Here is a 21,176-nt window from a genome sequence, read left to right as displayed (position 1 = left end):
GGACAGACGGACAGACAGACAGACAGACAGACATGACGAATCTATAAGGGTTCCGTTTTTTGCCATTTGGCTACGGAACCCTAAAAACGAAGTAATAATATACCTGCTTCCCCGGCCGCCGCGACTGCCCTTGCCTCGCAGCGGTCTCGCCTCCGTCGCGGCCGCTTGAGCGTCTGCAACGACACACCATGTTACACACCCCGACAACACTTGACAATGAATTATCCGAATGAAACTTTACCAACTAATTATTTATCTTTTAAACTTTATTGCACAAAGATATACAATTATGTACAAATGGCGGACTTAAACATTAAACAATAACTATTTTATAAGTTAAGTAAGCAAAGAGTTTTGCTAACTGTAAAATTGCAATAAGTTGTGTTGCCAAATATTTTTTTGGGAAATGATAATTTGGGTACAATAGTTTCATTTCATTTCATTTCATTTATTGAATGCCAACCATGGTATTACAAGGTACTTACATATTATAATAATAACATTATAAAGTACAGCATGGACCCTGCTAGGGCGTGACAAATCTTAAAATATAACTTAAACATAGGGAGAAAAAAAAAATGTTAAATTTACACTTAAAACTAATACATATTTTCCGATCCGTCGTTCATATATTCTTCGAGAGTGTAAAAAGCTTTAGATATTAAATATTTTTTTAGTTTTGTAACAAAAGTATTGTATTTCTCTTCAGCTACTATATGACTAGGTAAGTTGTTGTAGACTTTCATTGACATGGAATGTGGTCCATTCGAGATCATTTTGAGTTTGGCTATTCCAATTGGCACCAGTTTGTTCCTTGGCCTCAAGTTATGGTTTCCTTTACAAAGGTCTTTAGCTTGGGTATAGAGATAAAAATATTTCCGCACGAATTTACATGACTCGAGAATGTACAAGGATGTCAGTGTTAGTATTTTGAGTTTAATAAAATGTGGTCTACATGATTCTTCCACATATATATTGCTCAAAATTCTAATGCATCTTTTTTGAATTAGTATAGTATAGTTATAGAAGTTTCAGGTATAATACTTTGGGAAAAGTTTTTGGCCCATTCATTATTAAACCGACATTATATAGGCAGTATTGACCGAAATTGTCATTCAATTAAGTTCGTTTTTATTTAAGATTCCATCATTTACTATATTTTTTTGTTATCAATGTAATCATTCTCCTTTCGACACCTACATATAACTAAATTAGTGATAGTTAAAGTGTTAAGGTGCGACCACACCGCTACTTAAAAAACGGTGACGTTACGGAATCGCAGTAACGCATCGTAAGCGTACCATCCACACCGCTGCTCAAGATACGCAGTCGCCTTTTTTAAGCAGCGGTGTGGTCGCACCTTTAAGCGGTAGAGCATTACTTAAAGGATACGCAGTGCTAGTTAAAGATACGCTAGTGCTAGGTAAAGATACGCTAGTGCTGGGTAAAGATACGCTAGTGCTGGGTAAAGACAACCTACACAATAAGAAACGACCTCAATGAATTAAAATAATAGCTATTAATAATAAATTGACAAATTAGTACAAATAACCTTTTGGCAATATATTGTGGACGCTATTTACTTAGACTTAGTTTTAACTTTTAAGCTTTGACGTCATTTATTTTTAATTTAATTTATTACTAATAAGTAAATGGTATTAATGTTAATATGCTGCCTTATAGACTAGCTTAGAATAGAATAGAATAATAATACTATTGTGTGCCCTAACAGGGTGTCATGATCTGACCATATACAATGTAACATCTAATGTACATGACAATACAATATGAAATAAATGAAAGATACGCTAGTGCTAGTTAATAGTGCTAGTGTTAATAAAAGTGTTAAAAGGCGTACACACATAACTTACTAAGATGCGCTTGCAGCTCCTCCTCCTTCGCCTTGGTGACGTCATCGGGTAGCTTCTCGAGCGGCACCACCGCGGTCTTGATGAGGTCGCTGAGGGTCTTCTGGTTGGGGTCGGGCCGGTCCGAGTCCGAGTCCTCGGAGGAGGTGACCTTGAACTCGTCCGAGCTGTCCGGCATGTGCTTGCCGCTGCCCTTATGCATTTCCTGTTCAACGGAAAATTAGTTTCTTAAGTACAGCCGCCATCAGATATATCGGAGCGCCCGAGGTACTCAAAAATATGTGAACACGCACTGTAGCGCCTTGACAATAGAGGCCTGTTTAGATATTTGTGAGGGCGTTGGCCGCTCCGATATATCTGATGGCGACTGTACATAAATAGGCAATTTGGAATTGTCAATAAATCATTCTAAAATGATATACAGGTAGGCGCTAGGTAATCCGGCACCCGATTTATTTCCCCCTTTGCCGGATTGTTGGAGCTGTCGGAATAGTGGATTTGTATGGGAAATAAACGGAAACAAACACGTGGCACTACCGAATTATAGAGCGGGCCGAGTGCTGAGGCCTCCTTACGCGACGCGAGGCCGAATGTTACAAAACGCAAATTATGTTCATATACTCACATCTTCAGATTCAGTGTTGGGCATCTCAGTATAATTAATCTTCTTCTATCTCGTCCTGTGTTTAGGCGACCAGTCGTTGGGCGAGTCGCTGAGGCCTCCGTAAGTGACGCGAGGCCGAATATTACAAAAGTAGTAAAGTTCATATACTCACATCTTCAGATTCAGTGTTAGGCATCTCAGTATAATTAATCTTCTTCTGTCTCGTCCTGTGTTTAGGCGACCAGTCGTTGGGCGAGTCGCTGAGGCCTCCGTAGGTGACGCGAGGCCGGATGACGTTGCCGTCGGCGTCGTACTGCTGTAGGCCTCGCGGTTTCTTCGGCTTCGAGGGGCGGGACTTGTCGCGCCTCTCGCGCTTCTCGCGTTTCTCGCGTCTGTGTCGCGATTTGGATTTTGATCTGGAACAAGTTAATGGGAACGGTAAAATCTAAATGTTAAGTTCGGATAACCGAGGTTCTACATGTGGGTAACCAAAGATACATGTAACTCCGTATACGGCCTTACCACGAAGCCCTGGGGCCAAGGCGTAACAATAGCGACATTAGAACACCAATCAAACGTAAGATAAGTAGTCTAAAGAAAAAACGTGCCTCGGAAATCAAGAAAAAGTTGTTCTCGAATAGATGGCGCCACGCCTTTGGCCTATACTCGGGTAGATGACATTGGCGGCGCCGTTTGATATTAAACAATTTTAACACATATCAGTGAAAGAACGTGGGTCAAAGCCATATGGCGTTTTAAAAAACGAAAAAAAAAAAACATCTATCCATATAGCTATCAAATCATTTATTTTATATATCCATACTAATATTATAAATGCGAAAGTGTGTCTCTCTGTCTGTCTGTGTGTTACACCTCTTCACGCTTATACAGCTGAACCGATTTAGTTGTAATTTGGTATGGAGATAGTTTGAGTCCCGGGGAAGGACACAGGGACACAGGGATCAGGACAGTGGAAATTTGTATGGGACATCGATAAAAAGCAGATTGGGTAAAAATAAGCTGCCCAAATTAATAACTCCACGCACACGAAGTCGCGGGCAAAATCTAGTATATATTCTCATTTTTATATTTTAATTTTTAGTTTGTCGATAGATAGCAGAAAATTTACTGTCACTACAAAATTGACTATGACAATAACCCTCTATATTATCTATTATCTTTGGTGTAACTCACTTGTTCTTCGGTGGCCACTCCTTAGCGCCGCTGGACTCGCTGGAGCTGCCGGCAAACTCCCCCTTCAACTCCGGCCACGATTCCCGGAGTTTACTATGACCTTAACCCTCTTCGATCAACACGGGCTTCCGACACGGAAGGGATAGGCCCAAGCGATATCTTGACATTCAAATCATTCTGCCATTTTTCGCGGGGGGGGAACGTGCACACAGTCGCACTTCTCACACACATACAAAATCCAATCTGTAATGACGACACAAGTACATAGAAAATGACACCCTACACAGACAAATCTTGCACACCTCGATCTGTTTTTGTGTACGGACGAATCACAAGTGTCACAACACGCATACTAACACATTTTCGTTAAAGAGTTTTATTGTTTTCTGAGAGATGAGAAGTCGAATTTGTCGCTCGACCGATCCGCAATTTGTACTGGGCGAGCAAAATCGTGAAATCCAGCAATTACATGAGACTAAAATATAATAATTGTGTTTAAATGTAATTAAACGTATGACATGTAAAAAAATATTACATGTGACCTTCTTTTTGTAAATTTGATGTCCCCGACCTCTTTTTACAACAAAAAACCGAGCAATTAGGCATTTTTTCTGCCGCTGTGTTCACTCGCGCGTCTGGACTCGGTCTAGTTTAAAATCCGAGCGCAACTATTTTTATTACCCGCGCTAGATCAGTTGATCTTGTACCTAGGCATAGGGGAAATAGTGCGAATGCCGCATCCGTTCCGTGTTGATCGAAGACACTGACCATCCAGCCTCTAGACTCAACTTAGGCCAATTCTTTCATGAAACCGATGCTGCCAAAAATACAGGGGTGCGGGGGACGAGGTGAGCGAGTCCCGTGCCGTGATTGGTCCGTTCAAACACACGTGGGCGTCAGACAGAAATATCTGCCGGGCGCTAGTGATGTGACACGTTGAATAATAACATTGTCAATCACGGTCAATAATGTAATAACAGTAATAATATGCAAGCATGTTTTGAATGCTATGTTGATTCGTTCGTTCGAAAACATTAACCCATAACGTTGTGGTTTCGTTAGCAGGTGTATCTGCTTTATATAATTAATTTAAAAATAAACTATTGGTAAAAAGGCGTCTTATGGGATTTAGAGAAGCGCGAGACGAGACGAGATGCGGATGCGGATATTCGCAACATCCCTGCTTGGAAGCACTTCATTCACGCTCGCCCTTCGGCCTCGCTTTAAATTACTGAGGGTTGCACGCTTGGGAGTCGGGGTGAAGGCTTCGGGCCTTCGGCGGGTCAGCCTTCGGCCTCCCAGCCTGATATTCGCCCTTCGGGTTCGCTTAACCTACTTGGAAATTTTCCTTTGCCCGTGTCCGCCGCCATTTTGAGTGTTAATAAAAAATAATTCACATACTAATCTTGGGCCCCCAAGCTCGCCGCATGCCAAATCTCAACGCGCTCAGACCAACTTGAAAAAAAAAATCATATCATAATCATAATCATAATTCTTTATTGCAACCATGGTATTACAAGGTGTTCTTATGTTAGTTAGTACATTTGAAACTTTTTAAATGCAATTTGTGTTGTCTCGGGCCCTCTATGGCATTTGGTCGAGCACCCCCCACCTATCTCTCACCTTTGAAGCTTTTCATAAAAAACAAGTGGCCATTTTTACCGCCATATTGGTTTTATTAAAAAAAAATCCATAGGAATACAGCTAGGTGACCCCGAGTTTTCGTGACCAAAATTTTAGCGCGCTGGGAGCATTTTGAAAAATGATCGCCATTTTTAATCCGCCATTTTGAAAAAATAATGGCGGCTTCAGAAACTGTCAGCGTCCCTCTATGACATTTGGTCGAGCATCTCCCACGTATCTGTCACCGTTTAGTGACCAAAAGTCGGATAATCCGGTAGACCAAAAGTCGGATTTTTCTGGAAGTCACCAAACCACCCCCTCTATACGACCGTATCAAAGTCAAATACCCCAGGAACCCCCTTCTGGGAGAGCAATTATGTCAATTAATCAGTCGGGTTGCGGCTTTATATACAGGGTGGATTTTCTTTTTGGCTCAGTGAGGGCAGCTACCAGATCCCGTACTGCTACGAGAAAACGGTCTTAGGTGACCTTCCCTCGATTTCAAATTAGATCCCATTCCTACTGAGGATCAAAAGCTTGTATGGAAGCAAAAGGAAAACTTTTCCCATAATATTTGAATGAAAATGAAAACTTTTATTTTTCACATGCTATTTTTGTATGCCAATCGATTCCATTCCTATCCAGTATCAATAGTTTCCTAGAGGTCGACTTACGGTAATGTACTAAAAAGCCACAAATTAATAAAAACTTTTTCCATACATTTACTATGGAGAAAATGTGAAATTTTATTCACAATTTTCTACCTCGCCCATCATTCGTACAGCAATGTCTTCATACAGTATTATGGTTCTTAAATGTAACAGGGCAGGACTGATTGGCCAAATATTATGGGAAAAGTTTTCCTCGATTTGTGGCTTTTCTAGCCGGAAATTTTTTTTTGCTTCCATACAAGCTTTTGATCCTCAATAGGAATGGGATCCATTGGCATAAAAAAAAAGTTTGTCAAAAATTACCTTTTTCTCGTATCCTGTATGTTTTTTCCAAAATCTGTAAATGCCAATCTTCATTAATTTGAAATCGAGGGAAGGTCTCTTAAGACCGTTTTCTCGTAGCAGTACGGGATCTGGTAGCTGCCCTCACTGAGCCAAAAAGAAAATCCACCCTGTATTCGCGGTATCCTACTATACCCACCCATTTAACACCCTGTATAATTCTATTAAGAGTTATTACATGGTTTAAATCAAATATTTATTTGTTATTATGTAAATGAAATGTTATTTAACGCAATCTAACTAAATGAAGTTTAAATTATTTGGCCGAATGTTCAAGTATCATTGCCATGTTGGCAGTCGTACACAGAAAAAAAGCAAAAATTAAAAAGTTAAACCGACGCCCACTATTCTCAACAAAAATGGAATCAAAATAATGCATTTTAAATTGCAACCGTGTGTTTTTGTATAAAATTGGTCTTGTGATTAATTTAAATTTGCAATGTTTTTATAATCGCTAAAAGTAATACGAGTACCTATGTAGTGCTGAATTGACAATATCGTTTATGTTCAAGGGAAAATTGGTACCTGGCCGTAAGTGTAATTCTCATATTATTTATTTGTTTTATAGTGAATTTTTCGCAAATACCTATGCGATTTGAATTGAATTACCTTATCAATAGTAAACAATCACATTCTATGGATATGGACATCACTAGTTTGGGCTTAGGAATGTCACGTAATAAAAGACAAGAAAGGATGTATACGGATGCAGCGCGATAGAAAGAGACTTTCTTAAAAGACGTCATCGAGTTTCAAGCGCTGTCAAATTTGATGACACGCTTAAATTAAAATATTTTTTATCCAAATCTCTAAAAAATCGGCTTACCTGTGAAATGAAATGCCATTTTTTTGTACACCAGAGTTTTTAGTGTTCTTGCCACACAATTTGACACAACAATAATGCATTTTTGATAGCAAAAACTTCTTCGAGCTACCGAAGTTTCTAGACCGAGCCCGGTCCGCCGACTGAAGTAAGCGGTGTAGGCGTGACTCGAAGATGGAGTAACGCTACCGTATGTGTGGCAGAGGGGGTAGCGCGACTATGCTATGTCTAGAGGCTGGATGGTCAGTGATCGAAGATAACCCTCTATCTATACTATCTATTATCTTTGGTGTTCCTAGAGTGTCCAAAGCCTCAATAAAAATTAGATTAAAAAAAAAATCTTTGGTGTAACCACAAAATAGATACAGAAGTCAATCACATGTATGTACTTCACTTTTCATACCTACGCTCGGCGGTCGCTCTAGGGTTGTTAACTATGATTTATGCACAAAAAACTATCGTAGTAACGTGATAGTGGCACTCGTATCTAGTAGTGGCCGGGGCGGGGTGCATAGGTACCTACCTACCTAACTGTTCTGTTTAACGTTAAAACGAACCATCGAAATACAAGCAGATACTTACTCTGAAACCACTGGTAGCTTAAAAAACGACAATTCATCGTTTTATGTTGAATTCAAACAACCGTCCACTGAACAGTTATAATAACTTTTTTTTGTTTCTCCATTATTGCACAAAAAAGTTCACAGACGCGTGTCTCAAGCGGATGGCACTCGCGCTCGCACTGGTCCCAACCGGTCCGAGATATCGTGTCCGTGAGCAGTGTCTATGTGTGCGTTGCTCGAGCGCACTTTGTATGTAGATTGATTTCTATACTGTATCTATTTTGTGGTGTAACTCACTTGTTCTTCGGTGGCCACTCCTTAGCGCCGCTGGACTCGCTGGAGCTGCCGGCGAACTCGCCTTTCTTCTTCATCTCCGGCGACGATTCCCGGAGTTTCGGACGGTCTGACAATTGTAATAGCAATGTTCACAAAAACGTACCTTACTGCAATGACGATATAGTATTTTATGCAACCGTTGTTTAAGAGGGGTCAAAAAAGGCGAGTGGCGTGAGTAACAATTTGAGGCGAAGCCGGAAATTGTTAATAAAGACGCCACGAGTATTTTTTGACTCAGTTAAACAACGTTGCATACAATACTTTTTCTACGACCAAGCACTTACTTTTAAATAAAATTGTAAATTTAACAAATATTTTTAATTCAAGAAGTAGCAAAGATGGAGGGTACGGGCGGGAAGAAAATGAATGAATGAATGAGATTTAAAAAAAAATATGTCTATGGTTCACTTATTTGTCAGAGATGACATTTAAAATAAGGTTGGCAACACTGTATTTCATTCAATATTTTTTAAGTGGTCATTACACAAAGTATCGTAAAATCGCCAAAAAGATACTGCGTGTATGCACAAATCCTTTTTTGGGGAATAGACTAAAGACTTGTCTTGACAACTATAAGGTAGGGTTTTAAAGGTGTGTGCACGACCCTTTAAATGACAAATAAAAGTACGGGAGTAGAAAAAAGTCTAAAATTTACTGCTATAGTCATAGAGAAATATAGTAAGACGAGAGTGCTCACTCAATACATCAGTTTTGGTCCTCCATACATCAGCACCGACCGGAAAGCCTTATGTTGTTAAGCATTAGTCGGTCGGTCGGTGTTACATCTATTGTCAAGTAGCAGTACTGATAATTCCGCTACTCGATGCTAGACGTCGACTATGAAAATAATCTTTTTGGTACCAAAACTGATTTATGGAGTGAGCAATCTATGTATTTTCTTTCTCTATGCTATAGTGAAGTGTTAGCCTTTTTCTAGGCACAATATTATTATTTATAGACCACATATTATCACTAGAATTTCTGTCTTGTGAGTTTGTGTTTTCTGTTTAGAATGTTCTGTCATTTAAGGTTTAGATTAGGACCCTTTTCCAGGCATAGTACGATTTATCGACCACATATGCGGCAAATTTCAACTTTACCATTCCGAGTTAAGGTTCAAATTAGATTGCACTTTCGGGAAATGTGATGAGTTGATGACTTTTGTCTGCTGGTGATGAGATGAGAGGAGACGTGCAGTAATAACTAATGGCATTTGTTGTAATAGGGAATATTACACGAAACTCTTCGTAGGGGGCGCCACTCCCACAATAAGTCACAATCTAAGGGTCATTGGATATTTTGTTATCTATCCTCTCCATCACTCTTGCATATTCGAGCGATAAAGAGGCAGTTAGCCAAGTTTCTATTTCGTGTTTCCCGGTAGGCCCTTTGTAAACAAACCGCCTTGATGTATCAATGTCATATTTGATTGTCTGTGAAAACTTGTCAAAAAACAGTTTAAGGTAGGTACAGTATATATAAGTTATTCTACGGTTTACTAAAAGCGCTAGTGCTGCACTCTGGCGGCAAAACGTTGCAGTAATACTCCCTATTCAGCGGAGCGGAGAAGATACGTGGCTTACAACCATAGTCTAGGAATCCTCTAGACTGAGTTTAGAGCAATTATTTCATGAAACCGATGCTGCCAAAAATACGGGGGTGCGGGGGACGAGGTGAGCGAATCCCGTGCCGTGATTGGTCCGTTCAAAGACACGGACCAAACACGGCACGGGATTGACTCGAAGATGGAGTAAAACTACCGTATAAGTGGCAGAGGGGTAGCGTTACTATGCTCAGTCTAGAGGATTCCTAGTCTATGCTTACAACCAAAGCTATTAGTTTCCTCCCGCATATCTCCTATCTTCGCAAGGCCCACCATACAAAGTTTCCCTATTTTTAATTTGAACCTTTGTCGCATAGTACATTAGGGTGACTTTCGTTTGTTTTAGAAAACAATGAAACTTAAGAAATGCTACCTTATTTAGTTTTCGAAAGGTTCAAATTAGATTGAAACAGACTGTACATTGTAATTGGGTACTTTCCTCTACTCAAAATAAATTATTTCACACTGTGCACGAAATAAAACACCAGATAATTATTAGAAAACCATAGATTGCAGTTATTTTTAAACATAGTTTCTATTTAATAAATCGTATTGAAATATAAAAAGTAGATGAGTTGACCGTGACGTCACTACACATGTTTTCATATAAATTCCCTATTAGCAAATCGTTTTGACAGGTCTAAAAAAGAAGCTGATTTGACTAGTAGGAATATAGCCAATTCACACTGGGCCTTACGAGGCTATTATATGTAGGTGTTATTTACCTTTCTTTTCAGTGCGTTGCGCGCGGCGTATGGGCAACGAGTCAGAGGAGCGTGAGTTCGAACTGTCGCGGTCTGCGGACGAAGACATGTCTTCCGATGACGAGTCCATGCTGGAAGAAAAATGATAAACATAAATAAATATAAAATATAAATATCAGGGGACATCTTACACAGATCAACCTAGCCCCAAACTAAGCAAAGCTTGTTCTATGGGTGCTAGGCGACGATATACATACTTATATAGATAAATACATATTTAAAAACAAAAAAACCACCACACCAGGAACAAACATCTGTGCTCATCACACAAATAAATGCCCTTACCGGGATTCTAATCCAGGACCATCGGCTTCACAGGCAGGTTCACTACCCACTAGGCCAGAACGGTCGTTAACACCACAAACAACACATACAGACACATTACAGGTACATTGTAAACAGATATGGTTGACTTGGCTAGTATTTTTATTCACAAACTCTTGCGACTAGTTGTTTTAAAAATTGACATTAATACGCTTTCCCGCAAGATGATGAACGTGGTTCTCGTTAAGGGGGTTTGCTATACATAGGTCACTAGATAAGTTTTGCAATAGACAACTGTGAAACACAGAGGAGGCCTATCACATATATGTACTTTTTAAAACTATATTTCCATAGACAATGTTTGGCGAAAAACTAATACTTTATTTTTTAAAAGTTTAAATCTATTTTTTTTAAAGTAGATTTAAAAAGAAAGTTAATGTTTTCCCGCCTATGGAAATATAATTTTTAAAAGTAGGTATGTGTGATTGATACGCCTCCTCTGTGTTTTTTATATTTGTCTATTGCAAAACGTATCTAGTGACCTATGTACAGTAACAGTAACATTAGCATAAGGTATAGTCCGACAAGAAATTATAGAAAATTATTGAGGGCGCCACTTCCTACGTAACAGTCTCATTTTTGAAGTAAAATGCTTATCTCTTTGTATGTCTAAGCCATAGAAGGTAGCATCCTATAGAAGTGGTCTACGTGTGCCACCGTGAGGGACAAAACAGACGCAATGCGACGCTATGATTGGTCGAATTTATTTGTTATGGTGGGCAACAAATAAATTCGACCAATCATCCATGCTAATTACGGTGGGGAATAAAAAAAAATTGTGAGACTGTGACAAGGACAAACAATAATAGCGCTTTCGCTGCTACTCCTACTGAAAGATACATAAGACTATCCCGTTCTGTCAGTTATCCCCACCACTCATGCCCAATTTTAAGTTTAATACTAGATTCATGGTCACTGATCAGTGCGAATAAATTTAAACCTATTGTAATTAAACAATGGATTTAAATTCATGCGCACTAAACAGTGCTTAGACATACGAAGGGTTTAACATGGCAAGTTGGCAACAATTTAGTATGTTTTGTTTTGGTTCCATTATATTTAATATCTATCTTATGTCGCACTATAGGCGGCCACTCACCCGGTGTCCTTGAAGTCTTCATCAGTCTCGTCGTCCTCAGATACCACCTCCAACGAGTTCAGTTGAGTTTTTTTTTTTTTAATTTTATTTAAACGAAGGGTTTAACATGGCAAGTTGGCAACAATGTAGTATGTTTTGTTTTGGTTCCATTATATTTATTTTCTATCTTATGTCGCACTATAGGCGGCCACTCACCCGGTGTCCTTGAAGTCATTCAGTCTCGTCGTCCTCAGATACCACCTCCAACGAGTTCAGTTGAGTTTTTTTTTTTTTTTTTTTTTTTTTATTTAAACAGTGCTTAGACATACGAAGGGTTTAACATGGCAAGTTGGCAACAATTTGGTATGTTTTGTTTTGGTTCCATTATATTTAATTTCTATCTTATGTCGCACTATAGGGTGCCACTCACCCGGTGTCCTTGAAGTCTTCATCAGTCTCGTCGTCCTCAAAACCACCTCCAACGAGTTCAGCAGAGTTATTTATTTTTATTTTTTTTTAATTTTATTTAAACAGTGCTTAGACATACGAAGGGTTTAACATGGCAAGTTGGCAACAATTTGGTATGTTTTGTTTTGGTTCCATTATATTTAATTTCTATCTTATGTCGCACTATAGGCGGCCACTCACCCGGTGTCCTTGAAGTCTTCATCAGTCTCGTCGTCCTCAGATACCACCTCCAACGAGTTCAGTTGAGTTTTTTATTTTTATATATATATATTTTTTTTTAAACAGTGCTTAGACATACGAAGGGTTTAACATGGCAAGTTGGCAACAATTTGGTATGTTTTGTTTTGGTTCCATTATATTTAATATCTATCTTATGTCGCACTATAGGGTGCCACTCACCCGGTGTCCTTGAAGTCTTCATCAGTCTCGTCGTCCTCAGATACCACCTCCAACGAGTTCAGTTGAGTTTTTTTTTTTTTAATTTTATTTAAACGAAGGGTTTAACATGGCAAGTTGGCAACAATGTAGTATGTTTTGTTTTGGTTCCATTATATTTATTTTCTATCTTATGTCGCACTATAGGCGGCCACTCACCCGGTGTCCTTGAAGTCATTCAGTCTCGTCGTCCTCAGATACCACCTCCAACGAGTTCAGTTGAGTTTTTTTTTTTTTTTTTTTTTTTTATTTAAACAGTGCTTAGACATACGAAGGGTTTAACATGGCAAGTTGGCAACAATTTGGTATGTTTTGTTTTGGTTCCATTATATTTAATTTCTATCTTATGTCGCACTATAGGGTGCCACTCACCCGGTGTCCTTGAAGTCTTCATCAGTCTCGTCGTCCTCAAAACCACCTCCAACGAGTTCAGCAGAGTTATTTATTTTTATTTTTTTTTAATTTTATTTAAACAGTGCTTAGACATACGAAGGGTTTAACATGGCAAGTTGGCAACAATTTGGTATGTTTTGTTTTGGTTCCATTATATTTAATTTCTATCTTATGTCGCACTATAGGGTGCCACTCACCCTGTGTCCTTGAAGTCATTCAGTCTCGTCGTCCTCAGATACCACCTCCAACGAGTTCAGTTGAGTTTTTTTTTTTTTTTTTTTTTTTTTTTAAACAGTGCTTAGACATACGAAGGGTTTAACATGGCAAGTTGGCAACAATTTGGTATGTTTTGTTTTGGTTCCATTATATTTAATATCTATCTTATGTCGCACTATAGGGTGCCACTCACCCGGTGTCCTTGAAGTCTTCATCAGTCTCGTCGTCCTCAGATACCACCTCCAACGAGTTCAGTTTGCGCTGTTTCCGACGCTGCTTCTTTTTCTTGCGGATCTCCGTTATTGGTTTACCCTGTAGGAAATAATACTGGAACAACTTATTTACAGTACATTATGGTGCTACTTTCTCGCACTAGTGCGGGAATGAGCACTTTCCGTGTATGTCGCAAATTTAAAAGGCCATATGTACTGTAAAACGTTGTACGATAGCGACTAGGTAATTCGCAACTCGGGTCGATTTAAAACACTCACTTTGGACGTGTTTTATTTTATTTGGACATTTTGTTTTTCTAGTTTTTATTTTACCACTTTGTCGGTGGAGTAGGTGTATGCATGGTGACAGTGCCGATTTTAATGAAAAAATTAAAATAATTTTACCTTAAAATCGGGTAGGACACTGTTAACTCGCGAATAACATAATATTACAAGGTGCTCATGAGGAATGCGAAAGATTTTAACCACGGTCTGAGGTCAAAAGAAGGAAAAAAATAATATAAGTGTAGGTAAATTTCGTCAAAAAAAATTTTTTTTTGTTTTGTTTTTTTTTTTAATTTTTTGAATGTATTTGTCCATAAAAAGTAAATGTTATTGTTAAACTTGTCACTAAATGGATTTTTACTTTTTTTTCCGCAAAACCTAGTTTTTGCACAGTTTTATTTGTCACTTTTTGACATCTATCAATAAGGATATTTAGTAGCAATATCGCCATTAAAAAGGCGTTGTGCACAATGTAACAATAAAAACTTGTTTTATTTTATTTTATTGGTAATAACTCTGAAACTAGACGAATTTCAAAAAAGTTTTTAGGACATTTTTGTACCTAAATATGATCATGAATATGCTGTTAAAATTATTCGGTTTCCTCATGTTACACCGTGTATACACTAAAATACATGTTTAGGTTATTTCCTCACCGATGCGATGGCCTCCTCTCGCTCGGCCTTCAGCTTCTCCTCCTCAGCGGCCTCTATGATGGTCGAGATGTCCTTGCCGCGCCCCTGGTTGCCCGCACTCGTCGTCGGTTCCACGTATTCCTCCTGCAAATATTACATATTCGTCTACTGTGTTACACATAAAAATCGGCCAAGAGTATGTCTCAGTGTTGGGTTCCGTGGTTACTATTCTGTCAGAATAAGCTAAACGGGGGCTATTAGTATAGTTTGTAGCTTTCTAATAGAGCCCGACGGCGAATCCTATTGTCTATTGTTAAGTAAAAGCACTCATGCCACGTGCCACAACCACCTGCATAAAAAATCGTTCGTTCACTTTAAGTTCTTTTGTTAGGATGTGTGTGGTCCGTTCAACTCGCCGGCACTTCAGTACTTCGGTTACTGAGTGCCGGCGAGTCGAACGCTACAGAACTAGTCTAAAATGTGTCATCGAGATGCGTAACGAAGGCGCGTTATCGGAGAGCGCACCTACACTGGTTTTTAGAGTGTTTGACTAGCCCGCGCTCAGGTGCCAAATAGAATAATTAAGACCCTTTTTTGCAGGTAAGTAGCACGTGCGGTTTTACTTAACAATAGACAATAGGATTAGCCGTCGGGCTCTATTAGAAAGCTACAAACTATAAGTATCATATACATTACAAGCATAAGGGAGTAATACCTTCGCAGCACTTTGTAGGTACGTTTTTTTACTGAGACAAGACTTTTTGCAATAACTCAAAAACGGCTGAACTGATCATGTTCACTATAGTTTTCATTGTAAGTATTTATTAAGCTTTTGTTTTACGACTATTTCATTTTTTTTTACACATATTTTTTTTCATTTGGAGCGATTATTTCCGAATATATTTACTTAATAAAAAAATGGTTGTTGAAGACTCGTATTCGTTTTGAAAGACCTAGATAACGCTACCCCTCACCATTAAGGTAATAAGGTATAACGAATGTTAAGTGGTACCTTGATAGCGGAGCTGATGAGCCGGTCGTACTCCTGCGCACGATAGCTGACCGGCAGCTGGCGGCGCGCGCGCAGCCTGTACACGGCGCCCGTCGATGATGATGATGAATAGTCGCTCGCGCTGCCGCTTCCGCTGTCTGACTCTAAAACAACATTCATATAATTTAATATTGCTTTTTCTTTTCAAAATAATAGCGTTGTAAGATAAGGTTAAACGAATTTCAACAACTCTACTGCTACTAACTACTCGTACTAAACCATACCTTCTCCCTTCTCGCTCTTGACGGACGGCGGTTTCTTCAGCAGCTCCTGTTCCTTGACCCGCGCCCGCTCGGCCTCGACGCTCACTAACAGCTCGTATATAGCCGCTCTCTTCTTACTACCTGCTACTAACTACTCGTTCTAAACCATACCTTCTCCCTTCTCGCTCTTGACGGACGGCGGTTTCTTCAGCAGCTCCTGTTCCTTGATCCGCGCCCGCTCGGCCTCGACGCTCACTAACAGCTCGTATATAGCCGCTCTCTTCTTACTACCTGCTACTAACTACTCGTTCTAAACCATACCTTCTCCCTTCTCGCTCTTGACGGACGGCGGTTTCTTCAGCAGCTCCTGTTCCTTGACCCGCGCCCGCTCGGCCTCGACGCTCACTAACAGCTCGTATATAGCCGCTCTCTTCTTACTACCTGCTACTGACTACTCGTTCTAAACCATACCTTCTCCCTTCTCGCTCTTGACGGACGGCGGTTTCTTCAGCAGCTCCTGTTCCTTGACCCGCGCCCGCTCGGCCTCGACGCTCACTAACAGCTCGTATATAGCCGCTCTCTTCTTACTACCTGCTACTAACTACTGGTACTAAACCATACCTTCTCCCTTCACGCTCTTGACGGACGGCGGTTTCTTCAGCAGCTCCTGTTCCTTGACCCGCGCCCGCTCGGCCTCGACGCTCACTAACAGCTCGTATATAGCCGCTCTCTTCTTACTACCTGCTACTGACTACTCGTTCTAAACCATACCTTCTCCCTTCTCGCTCTTGACGGACGGCGGTTTCTTCAGCAGCTCCTGTTCCTTGACCCGCGCCCGCTCGGCCTCGACGCTCACTAACAGCTCGTATATAGCCGCTCTCTTCTTACTACCTGCTACTGACTACTCGTTCTAAACCATACCTTCTCCCTTCTCGCTCTTGACGGACGGCGGTTTCTTCAGCAGCTCCTGTTCCTTGACCTGCGCCCGCTCGGCCTCGACGCTCACTAACAGCTCGTATATAGCCGCTCTCTTCTTACTACCTGCTACTGACTACTTGTTCTAAACCATACCTTCTCCCTTCTCGCTCTTGACGGACGGCGGTTTCTTCAGCAGCTCCTGTTCCTTGACCCGCGCCCGCTCGGCCTCGACGCTCACTAACAGCTCGTATATAGCCGCTCTCTTCTTACTACCTGCTACTAACTACTCGTTCTAAACCATACCTTCTCCCTTCTCGCTCTTGACGGACGGCGGTTTCTTCAGCAGCTCCTGTTCCTTGATCCGCGCCCGCTCGGCCTCGACGCTCACTAACAGCTCGTATATAGCCGCTCTCTTCTTACTACCTGCTACTGACTACTCGTTCTAAACCATACCTTCTCCCTTCTCGCTCTTGACGGACGGCGGTTTCTTCAGCAGCTCCTGTTCCTTGACCCGCGCCCGCTCGGCCTCGACGCTCACTAACAGCTCGTATATAGCCGCTCTCTTCTTACTACCTGCTACTAACTACTCGTTCTAAACCATACCTTCTCCCTTCTCGCTCTTGACGGACGGCGGTTTCTTCAGCAGCTCCTGTTCCTTGACCCGCGCCCGCTCGGCCTCGACGCTCACTAACAGCTCGTATATAGCCGCTCTCTTCTTACTACCTGCTACTGACTACTCGTTCTAAACCATACCTTCTCCCTTCTCGCTCTTGACGGACGGCGGTTTCTTCAGCAGCTCCTGTTCCTTGACCTGCGCCCGCTCGGCCTCGACGCTCACTAACAGCTCGTATATAGCCGCTCTCTTCTTACTACCTGCTACTGACTACTCGTTCTAAACCATACCTTCTCCCTTCTCGCTCTTGACGGACGGCGGTTTCTTCAGCAGCTCCTGTTCCTTGACCCGCGCCCGCTCGGCCTCGACGCTCACTAACAGCTCGTATATAGCCGCTCTCTTCTTACTACCTGCTACTAACTACTCGTTCTAAACCATACCTTCTCCCTTCTCGCTCTTGACGGACGGCGGTTTCTTCAGCAGCTCCTGTTCCTTGATCCGCGCCCGCTCGGCCTCGACGCTCACTAACAGCTCGTATATAGCCGCTCTCTTCTTACTACCTGCTACTAACTACTCGTTCTAAACCATACCTTCTCCCTTCTCGCTCTTGACGGACGGCGGTTTCTTCAGCAGCTCCTGTTCCTTGACCCGCGCCCGCTCGGCCTCGACGCTCACTAACAGCTCGTATATAGCCGCTCTCTTCTTACTACCTGCTACTGACTACTCGTTCTAAACCATACCTTCTCCCTTCTCGCTCTTGACGGACGGCGGTTTCTTCAGCAGCTCCTGTTCCTTGACCCGCGCCCGCTCGGCCTCGACGCTCACTAACAGCTCGTATATAGCCGCTCTCTTCTTACTACCTGCTACTAACTACTCGTTCTAAACCATACCTTCTCCCTTCTCGCTCTTGACGGACGGCGGTTTCTTCAGCAGCTCCTGTTCCTTGATCCGCGCCCGCTCGGCCTCGACGCTCACTAACAGCTCGTATATAGCCGCTCTCTTCTTACTACCTGCTACTAACTACTCGTTCTAAACCATACCTTCTCCCTTCTCGCTCTTGACGGACGGCGGTTTCTTCAGCAGTTCCTGTTCCTTGACCCGCGCCCGCTCGGCCTCGACGCTCACCAACAGCTCGTCGTATTTCACTAGCTCGCTCTCTAGAGACGATATTAGCATAGCCTGAAACAAAGTTTCATATTTCATTGTCATGAACATAATTAATTAATTACGTACATAATAAGATGTTACAATTACTTAAAGTTAGTCAATTCATGACACCCTGCTCCTCCCGTATACATAGAAAACACCCATAACTCAGGAACAAATATATGTGTTCATCACACAAATGTATGCCCTAACTGGGATTCGAACCCGGGACCATAGGCTTCATATGACCTTCGCGCAGGTTTTAACGTTTTACCTCAAAAAGGTGAAAATATACCTACTTCTATTTTAAATTTTGCTCTTCAGATCCCGCAGCTATAAACTATTTTAAAATTACCTAAAATCCAGGGTAATGACATACAACTGAAATAAAATTAAAATTAGACATGTTTTCGTGATTTTTTTTTCTATCGAGCAAACTTTAATCTTTTAAAGTTTTGGTTGGAGTCCTCCCTTGCAAATGCAGTCTAGTTTCCGTGATTTCGTCATGGCATTTGCATAAAATTAAATTTCGCCTGAGTTTTGGCAATTAGTAGTGTTTATTGTCATCATAAAGCAAATGTGCCTGTACCACTAATTTAAACCTATTATATGTATCAGAACGAAAGGCAAAGAAAGAGACCCAAAAATTGACTCTCCCCTCTCCCATAGGAAATTTCAACATCAGACCAGCAAAATGTATGAAACATCCAATTATATTTCCGCGTTTTCGGGGTTGGTCCCATAGTAAAAGTTGCTCAGTATGACCTAAACATTAACGGGTCTCTTTCTTAGCCTTTCGTTTTGATACTTACTGTATTATTATATAAAATAAATGCTAGTGCCTATAATAAATTGAGCATTGAGTAATAAGTATTGCAAAAACTGAAATAAAAATACATAAAAAAACACAAATTATATGTTAAAACCTGTATACCTCTTCCTCCAGTTCGTCGTGAATAAAGCCACAAAAACATGTTTTGCGTACTTTCATTGTGAAACGAAAAAATCTTCTATTGTGATTAAAAGTCCATTAGTACATAGATAAATTCAACCATTGATTGAAATATGATACTTGTGTAAACAATCATGCAATCGTAAGTCAGCACACAAGAGTTTTCTTTCCAAGAATTCCATGAAAATCCTATGTATCTCGCAAAATATTCGTTAATCTCCTACAATAAACATATTAATGAGTAATTATTTACATTACCTAGTAGTAAGAAAATCTAGCCACCCCACAAGCGTGAAAACTAAATACGACGCTATCACCTACCCGCGCTTTTAGTTTTTTAAAGGCATAGACAATATCAGCTTATTTTTCTCATTGGAAAAGTTGCGAAGGAAGGAATTATGCTCATTCTGCCAACTGATTTAAGTAGATTACGAAAAAACATGATTTTAATTTTATCCTGAACGAGATATTTATGTACCTATTAAATTTATGACTCGCGGTCATTTCAAATAAAAACATTTTATTTAAAAAAGATAAGGTTCATAATTGACATCTAAATTGCGCAATCTAGTACAAAAAAATCTTGACGATGAAATCGCGTGTGCGATACCGGGGTGGAAGGCAGACATTTTTTCTGCCGACGCGATATCGCGACGGGTTTAGTCTACAATGTACTTACATGATTGCACGGTGGGCAGAACCAATCGCCCTCCGGCACCAGGAACAGCATGGGCTTGAGACACGACGCGTGGTACCCGGCGTCGCACTGGTCACACAACAGTATCCACTCCGGCTGCTCGCCGCTGCCGCAGTGCTTGCAGAACCCATTGTCCGCTCCTAGACAGTCAATGGACTTACCAAACGCACTATATACGGCAGTGGCACGGAATTTTCAGTCATGTTTCACGATAATATGTTTAGGGGTTTTCGTAAACATTGCGAAAGGACGCCACTTTGACAGATTTTTTTTTTAATTATATCAGCCTCTTGTTATAAGTTCCTATTCACGATCCATCATGTGTGACATGTATTTGAGGAGACATTGTTTGTTATGTTTATGTTTCTATGTGATTGAATGAACTCCATCAAAATAATCGATGATATAACTACCTGTTAATTAGCACTGAAAAATATTAGTCGTGGATTTTTTGTATGTATGAAAAGTTACCACTTGCCTTACAATCAGGTTGAAAGTGTCGTTGGCAGGGTGTTGATAATAGGATACGCGCAAGATTCACGGCTCAACACTAAAATGCTTGTAATAATAGGTATCGACCATGTTCAACCAGTTAATCATGATGGACCGTGAATAAGGGGCTTTATACTTATAGTTAAGTATAAAAATAAAAAAGGTTCTTTTATTGAAAAGTACTTTATGGTTTTTCTTAAAAAGGTTCTTCGAGTTGCATTTTCATTTCGCTAAAAGAAGCAAATAAAACTTTATCTAACTCATTGCTTGTGCATTTATATTACTAGTTCATGCATGAATAATAACACATGCGAAGTAACTTATATTATTATTTATTAAGATATTATTTAGCAAAAGCATAATTTAATAGAGTTAGACCAAGAAAAGTCTGCAACGATTTTAATAGCACACGCAGTGCAAGTGTTATTTATACCTACTTACGTCAAAATTTCATAGAAGTTTGAGGCTTTTTTAACACTTGCACTGCGTGTGCTACCAAAATCGTCGCAGACTTTGTTTATTTTTACCGAGTCTTAGTAACCACTCAACGAGTTAAATGACTTACAAACCTTACAAATGAAATGACATAATAAAACAAGCAGTTTTTTTGTATTTTCGAAATCACTATAACGAAAATAAAAAAAACACATGCTGATTATGATTTATT

General features: G+C 40.4%; 1 protein-coding gene across 1 annotated transcript in view; it reads right to left on the bottom strand.

Moving 5' to 3' along the window:
* LOC134662625 (remodeling and spacing factor 1-like) overlaps positions 1-21,176 on the bottom strand; it is a 39,051-nt gene that overhangs the window by 8,884 nt on the left and 8,991 nt on the right. Inside the window, exons 11-20 of the mRNA XM_063518901.1 lie at positions 20,000-20,157; positions 18,263-18,401; positions 15,450-15,592; positions 14,459-14,581; positions 13,499-13,617; positions 10,353-10,462; positions 7,986-8,091; positions 2,645-2,888; positions 1,872-2,073; positions 104-173 (exon numbers count right to left, since the gene is read on the bottom strand). Of these exons, the coding sequence (XP_063374971.1) occupies positions 104-173; positions 1,872-2,073; positions 2,645-2,888; positions 7,986-8,091; positions 10,353-10,462; positions 13,499-13,617; positions 14,459-14,581; positions 15,450-15,592; positions 18,263-18,401; positions 20,000-20,157 (1,414 nt within the window). The remainder of the gene's footprint in view (positions 1-103; positions 174-1,871; positions 2,074-2,644; positions 2,889-7,985; positions 8,092-10,352; positions 10,463-13,498; positions 13,618-14,458; positions 14,582-15,449; positions 15,593-18,262; positions 18,402-19,999; positions 20,158-21,176) is intronic.

Source organism: Cydia amplana, chromosome 1, assembly GCF_948474715.1.
Source record: "Cydia amplana chromosome 1, ilCydAmpl1.1, whole genome shotgun sequence".
Classification (NCBI taxonomy): Eukaryota; Metazoa; Arthropoda; class Insecta; order Lepidoptera; family Tortricidae; genus Cydia; species Cydia amplana.
Note: the sequence above shows the minus strand (reverse complement) of the source record. Positions and strands in the feature narration are given on the sequence as shown.